The following is a 13,779-nucleotide window of genomic DNA, read 5'->3' on the forward strand; positions in this document are numbered from 1 at the left end:
CAAATCCGGAGATGTTGAGGAAGAAGGGATTGGAGGGGGGCAACTCGGGGTACAGGGAGAGGAGAAGGAAGAGGGGGCAACCCCGGGCACGCAGGGGAGAGCTACCCCAGGTTCAGTTCTGCACCCCTACCCACACCGTGCCCCATAGATGAGAACACACAGACAGAACAGGAGAAAAAACCAAATGCACATTTATTAAGCTCAAGACAAGGACACTGAGGGCCCAGGGGGACGGATCTTCGGGGATGAGACAAGGAGGTGCAGGGGGACCGTACACGGGGATGCTGGCGGGGCTGGGCCGGGATGGACTCCCGGATCCCAGGAGCTGGAGGCCTGAGGCCCCGGGTCTGGGGTGCAGACGGGCTCTTTGGGGGATCATCATTGCCAAGGCCTGGGGAGGGACAGCAGGGTGCAGCGGCTCCAGCCTTGGGGTGGGTGGGGCGGCTCATTCCGGGGAGCGCTCCCGGCGCGCGGCTGGGTCCCCACCGCCTCCACCCGGTCCTCAGGCTCCCGCGCTCAGACAGGGTCGGCAGCGGAGGTTCCTCGGGCAGGTGTTACACGCCGCCGCCACCAGGGGCTGGGGAGAGAGGGGGGGTGCGTGAGCCACCAGAGAGGTGGAAACTGCCTCCCTCCCCACAGCTCGTTGGCTCTCCATTCCCCGGCACCATGGAAGCCAGACCCCAGGGACTGTCACCCCTGAGCTAACACTGAGGAGCTGTCTTGCCTTCCACACTCTAATGCCTGGTTTCCTTGGGGACACCTCTGGCTGCTGTCATGGAGTGAAACACCTGCCACGGGGCTGGCGGCCCCAGACCCAACCTGGGCTTTTGGGGCTGTCCCCCTGCCAGAAAGGGAGTCCCCATCCCCATTCCCATCTGCAATCTCCTCCTACACCCTCACTCCTTTCCTACACTCCCTGTCCTGAACATTTGGCTACAACGGGAATTCCCCCATTCCCTACCGGCTCCAGACCATCATTCACCTAGGAGAGACCAGAAACCTGTGCAGTCTTCGTCTGTGCCCCGGGTGACAAGGCCAACCCCCATGCTGCCCTACACATCCATAAGTGCCCTGTTCATGTTTTAAAATTCATTAAATAAGCATGAAACAGGTCCAGCGTGGTGGCTCATGCCTGTAATCCAAGCACTTTTGAGGTCAGGAGTTTGAGACCAGCCTGGCCAACACGATGAACCCTCATCTCTGCTAAAAATATAAAAATTAGCTGGGTGTGGTGGTGTGTGCCTGTAGTCCCAGCTACTTGGGAGGCTGAGGCAGGAGAATCGCTTGAACCCGGGATGCAGAGGTTGCAGTGTTGTAGTAAACTGAGATCGTGCCACTGCACCCCAGCCTGGGCAATGGAGGACAGAGCAAGATTCCGTCTCAAAAAAAAAAAAAAGGAACCTGAAACAAATTCCACACCAAATACCCCTCAACCACTGAATAACCCGTGTGCCCCTCCTGCTTTTTTTTGTTGTTGTTGTTATTGTTATAAGAACGTTATAGGAGACACAGAAATTCTCATTTCTGGTTTTTTACAAGTCTCCGGAAAGGCTGCATTTCCACTAAAAACAGGTCAAGATATTTTTACATAATTAAAATTAACAGCCCCAAGGAGTCAGAATCTTTCATCGACATGCTTGCTTGCCCTGCATCCCTCTCGTTCTCCCTTTACACCTTCCAGGCTTATACCCATTCTCCCTCCTCCACCCTGCAGGCCGTCCTCCTCCCATCCTCCTCCCCTTCCTTCCTGGGCTCCTCCTTCCCACATTCTCCCCGAACACCTCCATCCTCTCCACTCTACCCCCTCCTGTGCTTCCCAGCTTTCTTCTCCATCCTCACACTCCCTGCATCCCATATGTTCTTTTCCAATGTGAATTCTAAAATCTGCATTCTATTCATCTCTCTTTTTGTTATTTTGATGCAACGATTCAGAAACCTTCCCTCCCTCCCTCTGTCCCTTTTCCTTGGCTATTTCATCCTGGATCTGAACGATCAAGTCTGGAAAGCCTCTCCTCGTCTTCCTCAGTGCTCCCTGTCTCTCCCTCCTGACTGACAGAGCTCCTCCCACATGGGGCCCTTCTCTTCACAGGCCTGTAGTTTCCTCTCCTGGGAAATCAGCATGTCCTGGCTTTTACAGGCTTGAGCATTTGTTTCTGGGAATCTCCGTGGACTCTGGGACATGTCACATCTCACTGCCTCCCCACGGTTTAGCATCATCTTTCTTTTCCCTCCCTCCCTTCCTCCCTCCTTTCCTTCCTTCCTCCCTTCCTCCCTCCTTTCCTTCCTTCCTCCCTCCTTCCTTCCCTCCCTCCCTCCCTTCCTTTTTTCCTTCCTTTCTCTTTTTTTTTCTTTTTTTTTTTTTTGACAGAGTCTCACTCTGTCACCCAGGCTGGAGTGGAGTGGTACGATCTCAGCTCACTGAAACCTCTGCCTCCCAGGTTCAGGTGATTCTCCTGCCTCCGTCTCCTGAGTAGCTGGGATTACAGGTGCGCACCACCACGCCCAGCTAATTTTTGTATTTTCAGTAGAGACAGAGTTTCACCATGTTGGCCAGGCTGGTCTCAATCTCCTGACCTCAGGTGATCTGCCCACCTCGGCCTCCCAAAGTACTGGAATTACAGGCATGAGCCACCGCACCCAGCCAGGTTTAGCATCTTTCATCTGCGGCATTTCCTCAGCTTCCTAGGGAATTGTCCTGTGATATCTGCGGGCAGCCCCCCTGCCCAGTCCATCCACAAGACTTCCCAAAACCCTCCCAGAACCACAGTTTCTCACCCTCACCTGAAGAGGGAAGCTCGGACTTACAGGATTTGCAGGTTGGGCTGTGGAGGCAGAGATGAGAGAGAAAAGTAGAAAGAAGTTCAGTAACCATAGGCTTTGGGGAAAACACATGGCAGGCCCAGCGGATCCTGCCCCTCTGCTAGGGAGGTACCCCGAGGCCCCCTCCCACTCTCTGCCCACTGCTGCCAGACCTCTCAGACCTGGAGTCCGCCTTCCTGCACTTCACCTTCTTGCCTGTTGGGAGAGAGAGAGAGACAGAACAAGAAGACAGGACATAGGGTGTAGGATATGCACGAAAGCCAGCAGAGGAACCGGAGGCCCAGGCAGCCCAGGGACGGGTCACACTTACTGATGACGATGAGGATACCCAGCAGGAACAAGATGGTTGCCAGAGTCATGCCCACAGTCTGCACCGTGTTGTAGTCTGGGGAAGATAACGGGGGACATCGAGGCAGGGACAGCACCTGGGCTCCACCTGGAGCCTCAGTCCTGGCTCTGTGTTGCCCAGCCACGGGCCCAGAATCGCCCAGGGAGGCTGCGGGCCACGCTGGACCCTCCTTCAGGGGGCTGATGTGAGGATGTAGGGCGTGGGCTTGGGCACCATTAGCTCCCCTTGCCCTCTGTATCCTCTGCTTTCCTCCCCTGCTCTCTCACGCTGCACTTTCCACCCTGGATATATACATAATACTCTCCCTCTGCCACCTCCGCCCTGGCCCTGGTTCTGTCCACCATGGTCGCCCATCTGGCCTCTGCAGCAGCCTTCTCTAGGTTCTTGCTGGCCTGCCTGCACTCCCACCTCTGATAGCCACAAGGACCCATCAACATTTGAGTCGGATCTGGGCTCTCCTCCGCTCGGAGCCCTCCTCATCCCATTGCCCTCAAGGTAGAAACCAGAGTCCTCACTACGGCCCTCAAAGTCCCATAGGATCCAGTCCCTTTCCTTCTTGGACCTCACCCCACCTCACTCTCCCCATCAATCCTACTCCAGCCACAATGGCCTCCCCGCTGTTCCTGGGGTATATCCGGCCTGATCCTATCCCGGGGCTATCCTCTCCTCTCCTATGACTGGCTGTTCCTGCAGCCTGAAAGCTCTTCCTCCAAATATCCACATGGCTCCTTCCCTCACCAATGTCTGGGCTTTGTTTCACTGTGAGCAAAATCTCTGGCTGTCCTGTCCAGAATTTTCCATCCTCTCCTCCACACTTTCCAATCTCATTCCCTTCTTTACTTCACAGGAATTATTCTTACCTAATATTCTTGCCTAATAATATTCTTGTCTTTTTTTTTTTTTTAAGAGACATGGTGTCACTCTGTCACCCAGGCTGGGGTGCAGCGGTGCAATTATGGCTCACTGCAGCCTCCACTTCTTGGGTTCCAAGAGATCCTCCCTGCTCAGCCTCCCAAGTAGCTGAGACTACAGGCACACACCACCATGCCCAGCTAATTTTTAAATTTTTTTTTTGTAGAACTGGGCACAGTGGCTCATGCCTGTAATCCCAGCACTTTGGGAGGCCAAGGCAAGCAGATCACTTGAGGTCAGGAGTCCAAGACCAGCCTAGCCAACATGGTGAAATCCTGTCTCTACTAAAAATATGAAAATTAGCCAGGTGTGGCGGTGTGGGGGCCTGTAGTTCCACCTACTCGGGAGGCTGAGGCAGGAGAATCACTTGAACCGGGAAGGTGGGGGTTGCAGTGAGCCGAGATTGTGCTATTGCACTCCAGCCTGAGCCACAGAGTGAGACTCTATCTCAAAAAAAAAAAAAAAAAAAAAAATCACAATCATAGTTCATTGCAGCTTCAAACTCCTGGACTTGAGCGATCCTCCTGCCTCGGCCTCCCAAAGCACTAGGATTACAGTCATGAGCCACCGCACCTGGCCAATAATATTCTTGTCTAATATATAATTTTCATATTTTGTTTTCTTGAGTATCTGTCTCTTTTCCATTGAGTGGAAGGTCAGGAGGAGGGCAGGAATTCTTGCATTCCTGAATTCTTGTCTGTGTGGTTCATTGCAGTGTCTGCAGCTGCTTGGAGCATTGCCAGGCATAGAGCCTGTGCCCGCTAAGTATTTGTTGAGATATGAATTTATGCAGCACTCACTCTGTACCAGTAGTGGTCCAGGCCTCTACCCTCAAGGAGATGACTTTCTTTTTTTTTTTTTTTTTTTTTTTTTTTGAGACGGAGTCTCACTGTGCCTCCCAGGCTGGAGTGCAGTGGCGTGAGCTCGGCTCACTGCAAGCTCCGCCCCCCGGGTTCATGCCATTCTCCCGCCTCAGCCTCCTGAGTAGCTGGGACTACAGGCGCCCGCTACCGCGCCCGGCTAGGTTTTTGTATTTTTAGTAGAGACGGGGTTTCACCATGTTAGCCAGGATAGTCTCGATCTCCTGACCTTGTGATCCACCCGCCTCGGCCTCCCAAAGTGCTGGGATTACAGGCTTGAGCCACCGCGCCCGGCCAAGGAGATGACTTTCATATTCTAATAAAGCATTAAAGAAACAACCCCTCCAAAACAAGTCATGCGACTCCAGCTGGGCATGGTGTGGCTCTTCGTTGCCAGGGAGTCAGGAGGGCCTATCCCAGCAGAGTAGTCTAGGTTTGATCTGGGGCCCGAATAAGGAGGAGCCTTAGCCAGCCGTGTACAAAGCTAGAGGAGAAGCATTCCTGCAGAATCATGGCATATGCAAAGGCCCTGAGATGGGAGATAAATTGACACCTAGGGGAAAAGTATGAATGAGCAGAGGGGTGGGGTGGGGGCAACAGGAGGGTGTTCAGAGGGGAAACTGGAGCCAGATCTACCAGGCCTGGGGTAACTTTTTTGAGCTTCAATGCTATGGAGGAGATTTAATGGCACCAGCCACGTATCTTTCCCACAATCCTCGTAGGTGGGAACTATGACTGTCCCTTGTTTACAGAAGGGCCCAGAGGGACAAAGTCACTTGCCCAGGGCCATACAGCTAGTGAGTGGATAAGGCAGGATTCAAATCCAGGCAGCCTGGCCTCAGGGTCATTGCTTCTAAGATTTTCCTTCATCTGCTTCTCTGACGACACAAAGGCACCAGCCCAGATCCCGGTGAGACCTGAAGGGGGCTCAGAGAGAGGGTGAGGCACCCCCACTCCCCCATCTGGTTCTGCCCTCCACGAACCCAGCTGATGTGAACCACACCCATATATATGATCCTGTGGCCAGTGGCCCAGCACATATCATGTAGCCATAGCTGAAGCCATGTCCGGAGCGACGTGGGAACACCTGCAGCCACTCCCCAGTCCAGCCCCATCCCCAAATCCAACACTCACCGTAGTAAAATGGGTCAGGTTCCTCAGGAGCTGAGGGAAAGAAGCAGACAAAAAGAGAAAGGAAAAAAAAAAAAAAAACTTAACAGTGGATTTCTTAATATTTTTGAGGATCCAGATAGAGGGCCCAATAATTTCTTTGTGGAAGTCAGATAGAGACCCCTTGGTTTGGATGATGTGGCTTCATGGCAGGCCGCAAGGCTGGAAGAGCATAGCCCAAGCTAGATTCCAGCCCCTACTCACTCCATCAGTCAGCACCATCCTCTATGCAGTGTACAATCTACCCAAACTACATGGCAGTCCCGGTTCTGGACCCCTGTGGAGGTCTGATGCAAGCTATGGACTCATTCCCTGAAAAACACAGACGCACTCCCTCTTGCACATGATGTCACAAGGTTAAAACAGACCCCATTTCCACTGGTGGTCCAATGAATGTCTCAGCTTCCCCTAAACACTCCCTAAAACTTCTCAGTCACCTGAGGGTTTCCACAGGCACCTGCTGCTACTGCTGTCATCCACTCACTCCTGACACTCCATCCAGTACAGAGAAGCTGTGCTGATTCATACTCCTCCTCTCCTCTCCTCTCTCCTCTCCTCTCCCCTTCTCTCCCCTCCCCTCCCCTCCCTTCCCCTCCCCTCCCCTCACTTTTCCTTTCCTTCTTTCAGACAGGGTCTTACTCTGTCACCCAGGCTGGAGTGCAGTGGCACGATCTCAGCTCACTGCAACCTCCACCTCCTAGGTTCAAGCAATTCTCCTGCCTCAGCCTCCCAAGTGCTGGGATTATAGGTGTGCACTACCACTTCTGGCTAATTTTTGTATTTTTAGTAGAGACAGGATTTCACTGTGTTGGCTGGTCTGGTGTCAAACTCCTGACCTTCAGTGATCCACCTGCCTCAGCCTCCCATGGTGCTGGGATTACGGATGTGAGCCACCGCATCCAGCCCATTATTACTTATTTCTAAGACACCATCAAGTTTAAGATTCAAACTTGAGTCCGAGTGCGGTGGCTCACGCCTGTAATCTCAGCACTTTGGGAGGCCGAGGCGGGCGGATCACAAGGTCAGGAGATCGAGACCACGGTGAAATCCCGTCTCTATTAAAAAATACAAAAAATTAGCGAGGCACGGTGGCGGGCACCTTAGTCCCAGCTACTCAGGAGGCTGAGGCAGGAGAATGGCGTGAACCCGGGAGGCGGAGCTTGCAGTGAGCAGAGATCCGGCCACTGCACTCCAGCCTGGGCGACAGAGCGAGACTCCATCTCAAAAAAAAAAAAAAAAGATTCAAAATTGAGTTTGTAATGGTTTTCCCTTCGTGTGTGTGTGTGTGTATGTGTAAATATGTTTGGAACTCTACCGTGTGAAATGTCCCCATCCATTAGAAGACACATAATGATTTCAGAAATGTTCACATGTGGAGAAAATGTGTGTGTGCCTCTGGATTCACTTTTCTCCACTTCCTGCCTTCCTGGTCCTAATCACGTTCCCCTGCAGGAGAGCTCAGAACATCCTTCCCATTCAACAAGTTCATCCCGATGGCTCTCGAATGCCTCTGACAGTTCTTATCATATTTGGCCTTTCCTAGAGCAGAATTTGGCAGCAGACTGTCTGCCACATGGCGAGAGGGTGAGGGGTGCCAGGGTGATGCCTGATGTCATGGGTGCTCTTCTTCCCCTTTCCAGGCTCAGAGATGGATGGCTCCCTGGAGGTTGGATAGGGCCATGTGACTAATTCTGGCCAAGGAACTGTGAGTAGAAGTGCATTGTCACTTCCAGGCTGGGGCGTTTAAACATTCAGGAACATTCAGGCCTCCAGGCCAAAGCTCTGTTTCACTTCTAGCCTGATGGCCTGAATGTTCACAATGCTGACTGCTCTGGTTTTCTTTGGTGACTGGTCAACCTGTGATGCACGTATAGCCTAAGTGAGAAGTGAACCTGGTTGTCATAAACCCCTGAGACTTTTGGTACTATTTGTTACTGCAGCATACTCTAGCTGAAACTGACTGACAGAAGTGGCCCCAAAGCAACACCTGTTTGTTACCGCAGCATACTCTAGCTGAAACTGACTGATAGAGGTGGCCCCAAAGAAAGACCATGATTCACACAATGTGTAAGTTTACCCTTCCCAGGTCTCTGTCCAGTCTTCAAAGAGGATGTCTTAGGTTGGTGCTGAGGTATCTTTAACACCTTCCAACCCTTGTTAATCTCCCCCTTTACCTAAGAGAAAACAGGCCTTGGGCTCCGAATCTTCAGCAGGCAATAAAATCTAGGCAGAATTTTGTGGCATTATTTGGTTTTCTCCTTTATTTATTGATGTAACCAGCAAGGGGTAGCTCTGACTCCATTCCAGCCTCCCTGCTAAGCATCTGACGGGTATCAGTGCATTTACTCTTAATCTTCATAGCAACTCTTTCATATGGGTGCTATCTTCATCCCCATTTCCTGCCAGGGGGACACCAGACCCACAAAAGTGAAATCACCTGCTTCAGATTGCTCTTATGCTGCCTTCAATTTAAGGCAAAAAGAAGACGAATTTTCCAGCTGGGCATGATAATTAATGCCTGTAATCCCAGCACTTTGGGAGGCCAAGGTGGGCGGATCACGAGGTCAGGAGTTCGAGACCAGCCTGGCCAATATGGTGAAACCCCGTCTGTACTAACAATACAAAAATTAGCTGGATGTGGTGGTGCACCCCTGTAGTCCCAGCTACTTGGAAGGCTGAGGCAGAAGAATCACTTTAACCTGGGAGGCAGAGGTTGCAGTGAGCCAAGATTGTGCCACTGCACTCCAGCCTGGATGACAGAGCGAGAGTCCGTCTCAAAAAAAAAAAAAAAAAGAAGAAGAAAATGGTGAATTTTCCAGTTGTGATGGTGCTATAAAATAAAGCTCATTGTTTTTAAAAAGCTAATCCTGGGTTGGGCATGGTGGCCCACGCCTGTAATCCTAAGCACTTTGGGAGGCCAAGGCAGGTGAATTGCTTGAGCCCAGGAGTTTGAGACCAGCCTGGGAAACATGGCAAAACCTGTCTCTACAAAAAATACAAAAATTAGCTGGGTGTAGCGGGGAATGCCTTGTAGTCCCAGCTACGTGGGAGGTTGATGTGGGAGGATAGATTGAGCCCAGGACTCTGAGGCTGCAGTGAGCTGTGATCGTACCATTGCACTCCAGCCTGGGTGACAGAGTGAGACCCTGTCTCAAAAAATAAAAGTAAAAAAGCTAATCATTTGAAGGAAAAAAATTAAATAAATAGCAGTGTGAGGAATATTTGAATAAAGTGAAAATTGTGATCGTAATACTCAAAAGCGCCAAGATGGTGAAACACTGCTTCAGGGTCCCTTGTGCTCTATGTAAGTTTCCCCACCAGAGAGTGAGTAAATTTGTTTGACTCATCGCTGCTGTTCATCCTGACATTTATGAAAGGCTCTCCAAGTTTTCTGGGATGAATGAATGAAGGAATGATTATGAGGCGGTCCTAGGCTGCAGGAGGCTGCAAAAGGTGGATTGTCTCACTAGTCTTTTCCACACACCTGCCCTTCCCCAAAGTTATCAGGAGCCCACTGGGTGAGCACCTGTCCCAGAATCTGGTGTTCCATGCAGGAGATCCTCCTCTGGTCCCTGCTGCCCCAGCAACCTGGGCCCCCAGGCGTGGCTGGGCTAAGGGTGGGGCCAGGAGTCAGGCAAAGGAATGTGCACTACTCCTGGCCAGCTGCCAAGGAGATATCAGGAAGGAGGTGGTTGCTATGGTAACTGGGGCATCTCGTGAGGTGAAGAGAGGTGATAGGTCCCGGCATCCCAGGCTGGGTGGGGTCCCTTGTGAGGTCCTGTGTAAGATGCGGGTTTCAATCTTGACCCTCTCCCCTCCTTTTGCACCTCCTGCTGTTGCCCCTGCAGGACTGGCTTCTGGCCAAGCTGAGGGTCCATTTCAGGGACAGGGACCCGGACCCAGCTGTGCTCATGCATCCCTCTTCTGTTCACCCCTAATTCTCCCGCCCGTTCTCTGGCAGGGCGGAGGGAGACAATCTCCCTTCTTCCCCCCTCGCTCCCCAACAATTCATTAATTAGTTTCCTTAAGCAGTTTGCAATGCACAACATGCTTTTCCTCCCCCGGGATTTCCCGAGACCCGCGGTCCCCTCTCATGCTGTGACTGGGAAAGGGGGAGGCAGAGGAGGTGGGGTTGAGGAGTCTGTCCTCCCACCTCTGCCCGTCTGCTGCCATCGATCCTGTTAACCACCACCTCTGCAAAAAGAAGCCCTGGGCTCCCGCCAGGCCTGCTGCCTCAGCCCTGCCCCCTCTCCCTAGGGTGGCTTCCAGCCTCTGCAGCCCCCCCCCCCCCCCGCCCTGCTTCGGATTCTGCAGATATGGCTCAGTGCAGCAGCCCCCGCCTTCTGGGAAGCACGGAAGGGAGGGAGTCATCCAAGTGGAATTGGGGTTCCCTTCACGGCCAGGGGCTTCTCAACACCCCTGGTCCATCCCCTGCCCTCAGTGCTGGAGACCCTAGCTGGGCACCCGCTCCCTCTTGAAGCAGTCTGTGCCTTGCTCCTCTGCAGAAGCAGGCTTAGCAATGGGGGCTATTAGGGGGCAACGGTGGAAGTGGGTGTTCAACTGGGTGCATAACTGGGTTAATGGGTGTGGAATGGAAATCAGTGTGCGGCTGGATGGGGGCAGTAGGGGCAGTTAGGTGCATACCCAGGTACACCTCTGGGATTGGAAAACACCCCTGCTGTGGGCTGGGAAGGAGGGTCCCATCACCCCATTCCCACCCATGGGGGTTCACTGCAGTGGTTTGGGCCCCACCCCACACTGCTTCCTTCTCTTTCTATTCCCCTCTTCCCCCATGGGTCCGTCTCTCTCCCTCCGTCTCTCTGCTTCTCTCTCCATAGCAGTCTCATTCCCGCTATCTCCCAGGCTCTCATTTTCTCTCTCTCTCTCTGCATCTCTGTCTACCGTTCTTTGCCACTCGCCTCCACTGGGAATCTCTCTGAGTCCATCTGTTTGTCTTCCTGGGTCTTTGTATCTGTGACTCTGGATCTCCTGCCTCTCGGTCTCTGTTCCTTCCAGGTTCTCCCTGTCCATCTCTTGCTATATCCCTTCTCGCTCTCTCTTCCTTCAGCTCTCACTCCTTTCCTCTGAACCTGGCTGTCAAGGGTTTCAGGAAACACACACCCTAGGAGACAGCACTGGAAAGAAGAGGGACATGAATCTCCTCCCCTTCCCTTGCCCACCCCAGGGACCCTGAAATCTTCCAGAACGTCTCTGGCCGCAGACCCACCCGCTCCCACCCTGCAAGCTCATCTCTTCCCGTCTGCTACCACCACGGTGCGGGACCAGCCACCCGGTTGCCATAGCGACCTGTCCGAGCATCCCTTCTCCCGGGACTGCCACTCTCCAACCGCAGGTCTGGCACAGGACACCCGCCGGGGAGGGGGTGTCCCAGAGACCCGGAGGGGCGATCGGGGGGCTGCATTACAGGGGCCTCCGCCCACAGAAGGAGCAGACCTCCCTCCCCCCACTCCCCTGCCTTACCATTGCTGGAATCTCCCGACACCCTCTCTCCTAGGCTCTCAGATCCCGGAGCCCCCCTGCAACCCCCTCCCCAGACGACGCTCACCCTTTGTGGGGGTCTGGGTCGGGGTCGCCATGCTGGGCCGGAGCAGGGGGCTGCTGGATGCTTTGGCGGCGAAGGCGCGCTGCAGCAGCTGGAAGCAGGACGGACCGATATGGGGGGGAGCTGGGGGGAGCCCTGGCGTGGGGGGGCCTGCAGCCAATGGGGGCCCGGGGAGCCCGCCCCCGTGCAGGCCACCCCCGCCCCCGCCCCCGCCCACCACCGTCGTCCCCGCCCCTTCCTCTAGGGTGGGGCGCCCCCTGCTGGGGCCCAGGGGCGCTGGGCTTTCGCGCTGAGGGACCGAGACCGACAAAGTGCTGTCGAGAGGAACGCACGTTTTATTGGAAGTCTGGGCGGCAGGGGGAGTCTGCCGGGGCAGGGCTGGGGAAGGGGCGGCGGAGGGGGCGGTGGGCGCGCAGGTGGAGCGTGGGAGACGTCAGGTGCCAGGGGAGTCCTGTGGGGTGAAAAGGGTGAGTGAAAGGCGAGGGGGGAAGTCCAGCACCACCCCTCGCCGCCCTCCAACCCTGGCACTTGGCCCCCTCCCTCTCCCGCCTTTCCTTCCTCCCTCCTTCCCTCCCACTGCCATGTCAGAGCTGCAGCACCTGGCCGGATTCCATCGCGCCAGGTGTTTCTACCGCCTGCGGGTGGACAGACCTGGGGGGAACACGGAGATCGGGGGTCATCAGGAGGGGCATCCCCAGCTCCTGGGCAGGCGGGGCAACTCCCCGCCCTCCGCTTTCAGATCCAGCCCCTCCCTCTACGCAGCCGGGGAGGGCCAGGAAAAGGGGTCCTTGGAACCAGCCCTCTCCCCAAAATACCCGCAGTCTCCCCAGACTCACGGCGGATGGAGCTGCGGAAAGTTCCCTCCTCTTCATCGGGTTCCCCAGTCCTGGGAAGACAGAGGCAGAGGGACTTCGGGATGGAAAGGGGGAGAGGCTGCCCTTCTAGGAACCCCCAGTACAAGCCTCCTTTCCCAGACTGGTGTAACGAGGCCCAGATATGGACGAAGAACAGGCTCGGGGTCCGCCAGAAATAAGAAGCACCCAGGAGCAGCTTAAGTGCTTTGCAGGGGGCTTCCAAGCCGGTTAACAGTGAGTACCTCCGCGGATTTGGGGGCAGGGATGTGAAGTTGGTAAGGGAGGGATAGTCAAGGGGACTTGGCAGACTGTCATGAGATGGCCTGGGTTGGAAACCCAGAACCCCCCATCTTCCACTTGAGTGATCTTGAACAAAGTGACTTTACCTCCCTGTGTCTCAGTTTCTTTATCTGTAAAATGGGCTTAATAACAGCACCTCCCTCCCAGAGGAAGTGAAACCGTATCTGACACGTGGTACACACCCAATAAATATTAGCTACTGCTTATGATAATATCTATAATTGTTCTAACATATTCACACATTGTCCATGCTTTAAGATTTTATTTGAAGAGGAATCAAAGAGCTAGGAACAGGACTCTAAGCTAAACTGGGCCGCGTGTGAGATGATCTCATTTCACCGCCGTTCTTTCTTTCCTGCACTTTGTGTTATCACGCTTTGTGATTTTTCTATCTGTGGGGCTGTTGGAACCCACGGCCACCGCCTCCACTAGGCTGGGAGCTCGGCCAGGAAGGGCGGTAGGTTTTTTCCTCGCTTGGTCCCAGGGCCTGGCTTGGGCCGTGGTACATAGTAGGTGTTTAATACATAGTCGCTGATGGGGATCGGGCTGCGGGTCAGGCGGACTCCCCGCCTCACCTGCGGCGCACTCCAGAGCAGGAGCGGGCGAAGGAGGGCGGGGAGGGGCGTCTTACCTCTGCTGCTGGTTGAACTTGCACCGGCATCTTCTGCCTGTGGGCGTGGAGAAGTAGGAGAGGCTGAGGCTCCCCACCGGCGGACGCCAAGCGGCGCTGTAGCGCCAGCTCACCCTCGCGAGGGGCGGGACTTGGGGGACGGGGCGGGGCTAGAAGCGAGACCGTAGGCCGGGGAGCCAAGGCAGGGTAGGCGGGGCAAGGCCTGGGAGGGGTTGGGGCGGGGCGAGGCGGGGCCAGGGCGAAGGGGACAAGGGGGCGGGCCCGGGGAGCTGAGGGAGAGGCGGGGCCAGGGAGAGGCGGGGCCAGGGAGAGGCGGGGCC

At 54.6% G+C, this 13,779-nt stretch overlaps 2 protein-coding genes across 5 annotated transcripts in view; both read right to left on the reverse strand.

Moving 5' to 3' along the window:
• Nucleotides 1-173: 173 nt before the first annotated feature.
• Nucleotides 174-11,975, reverse strand: FXYD7 (FXYD domain containing ion transport regulator 7). Its single transcript, XM_025366766.1, has 6 exons — nucleotides 11,678-11,975; nucleotides 6,076-6,105; nucleotides 3,131-3,205; nucleotides 2,973-3,015; nucleotides 2,782-2,822; nucleotides 174-577 (listed from the first exon to the last, which is right to left on the reverse strand). The coding sequence occupies exons 1-6, from the start codon at nucleotides 11,706-11,708 to the stop codon at nucleotides 555-557; spliced, it is 243 nt and encodes an 80-aa protein (XP_025222551.1). The 5' UTR covers nucleotides 11,709-11,975; the 3' UTR covers nucleotides 174-554.
• Nucleotides 11,976-11,986: 11 nt separating this feature from the next.
• FXYD1 (FXYD domain containing ion transport regulator 1) overlaps nucleotides 11,987-13,779 on the reverse strand; it is a 4,297-nt gene continuing 2,504 nt past the window's right edge. For all 4 annotated transcript variants that reach the window (XM_025366762.1, XM_025366765.1, XM_025366764.1 and 1 more), the window contains exons 5-8: nucleotides 13,460-13,496; nucleotides 12,511-12,560; nucleotides 12,274-12,325; nucleotides 11,987-12,125 (exon numbers count right to left, since the gene is read on the reverse strand). In XM_025366762.1, the coding sequence (XP_025222547.1) occupies nucleotides 12,303-12,325; nucleotides 12,511-12,560; nucleotides 13,460-13,496 (110 nt within the window). In that variant the 3' untranslated portion in view covers nucleotides 11,987-12,125; nucleotides 12,274-12,302. The remainder of the gene's footprint in view (nucleotides 12,126-12,273; nucleotides 12,326-12,510; nucleotides 12,561-13,459; nucleotides 13,497-13,779) is intronic.

Source organism: Theropithecus gelada, chromosome 19 (genome assembly GCF_003255815.1).
Source record: "Theropithecus gelada isolate Dixy chromosome 19, Tgel_1.0, whole genome shotgun sequence".
Taxonomy (NCBI): Eukaryota; Metazoa; Chordata; class Mammalia; order Primates; family Cercopithecidae; genus Theropithecus; species Theropithecus gelada.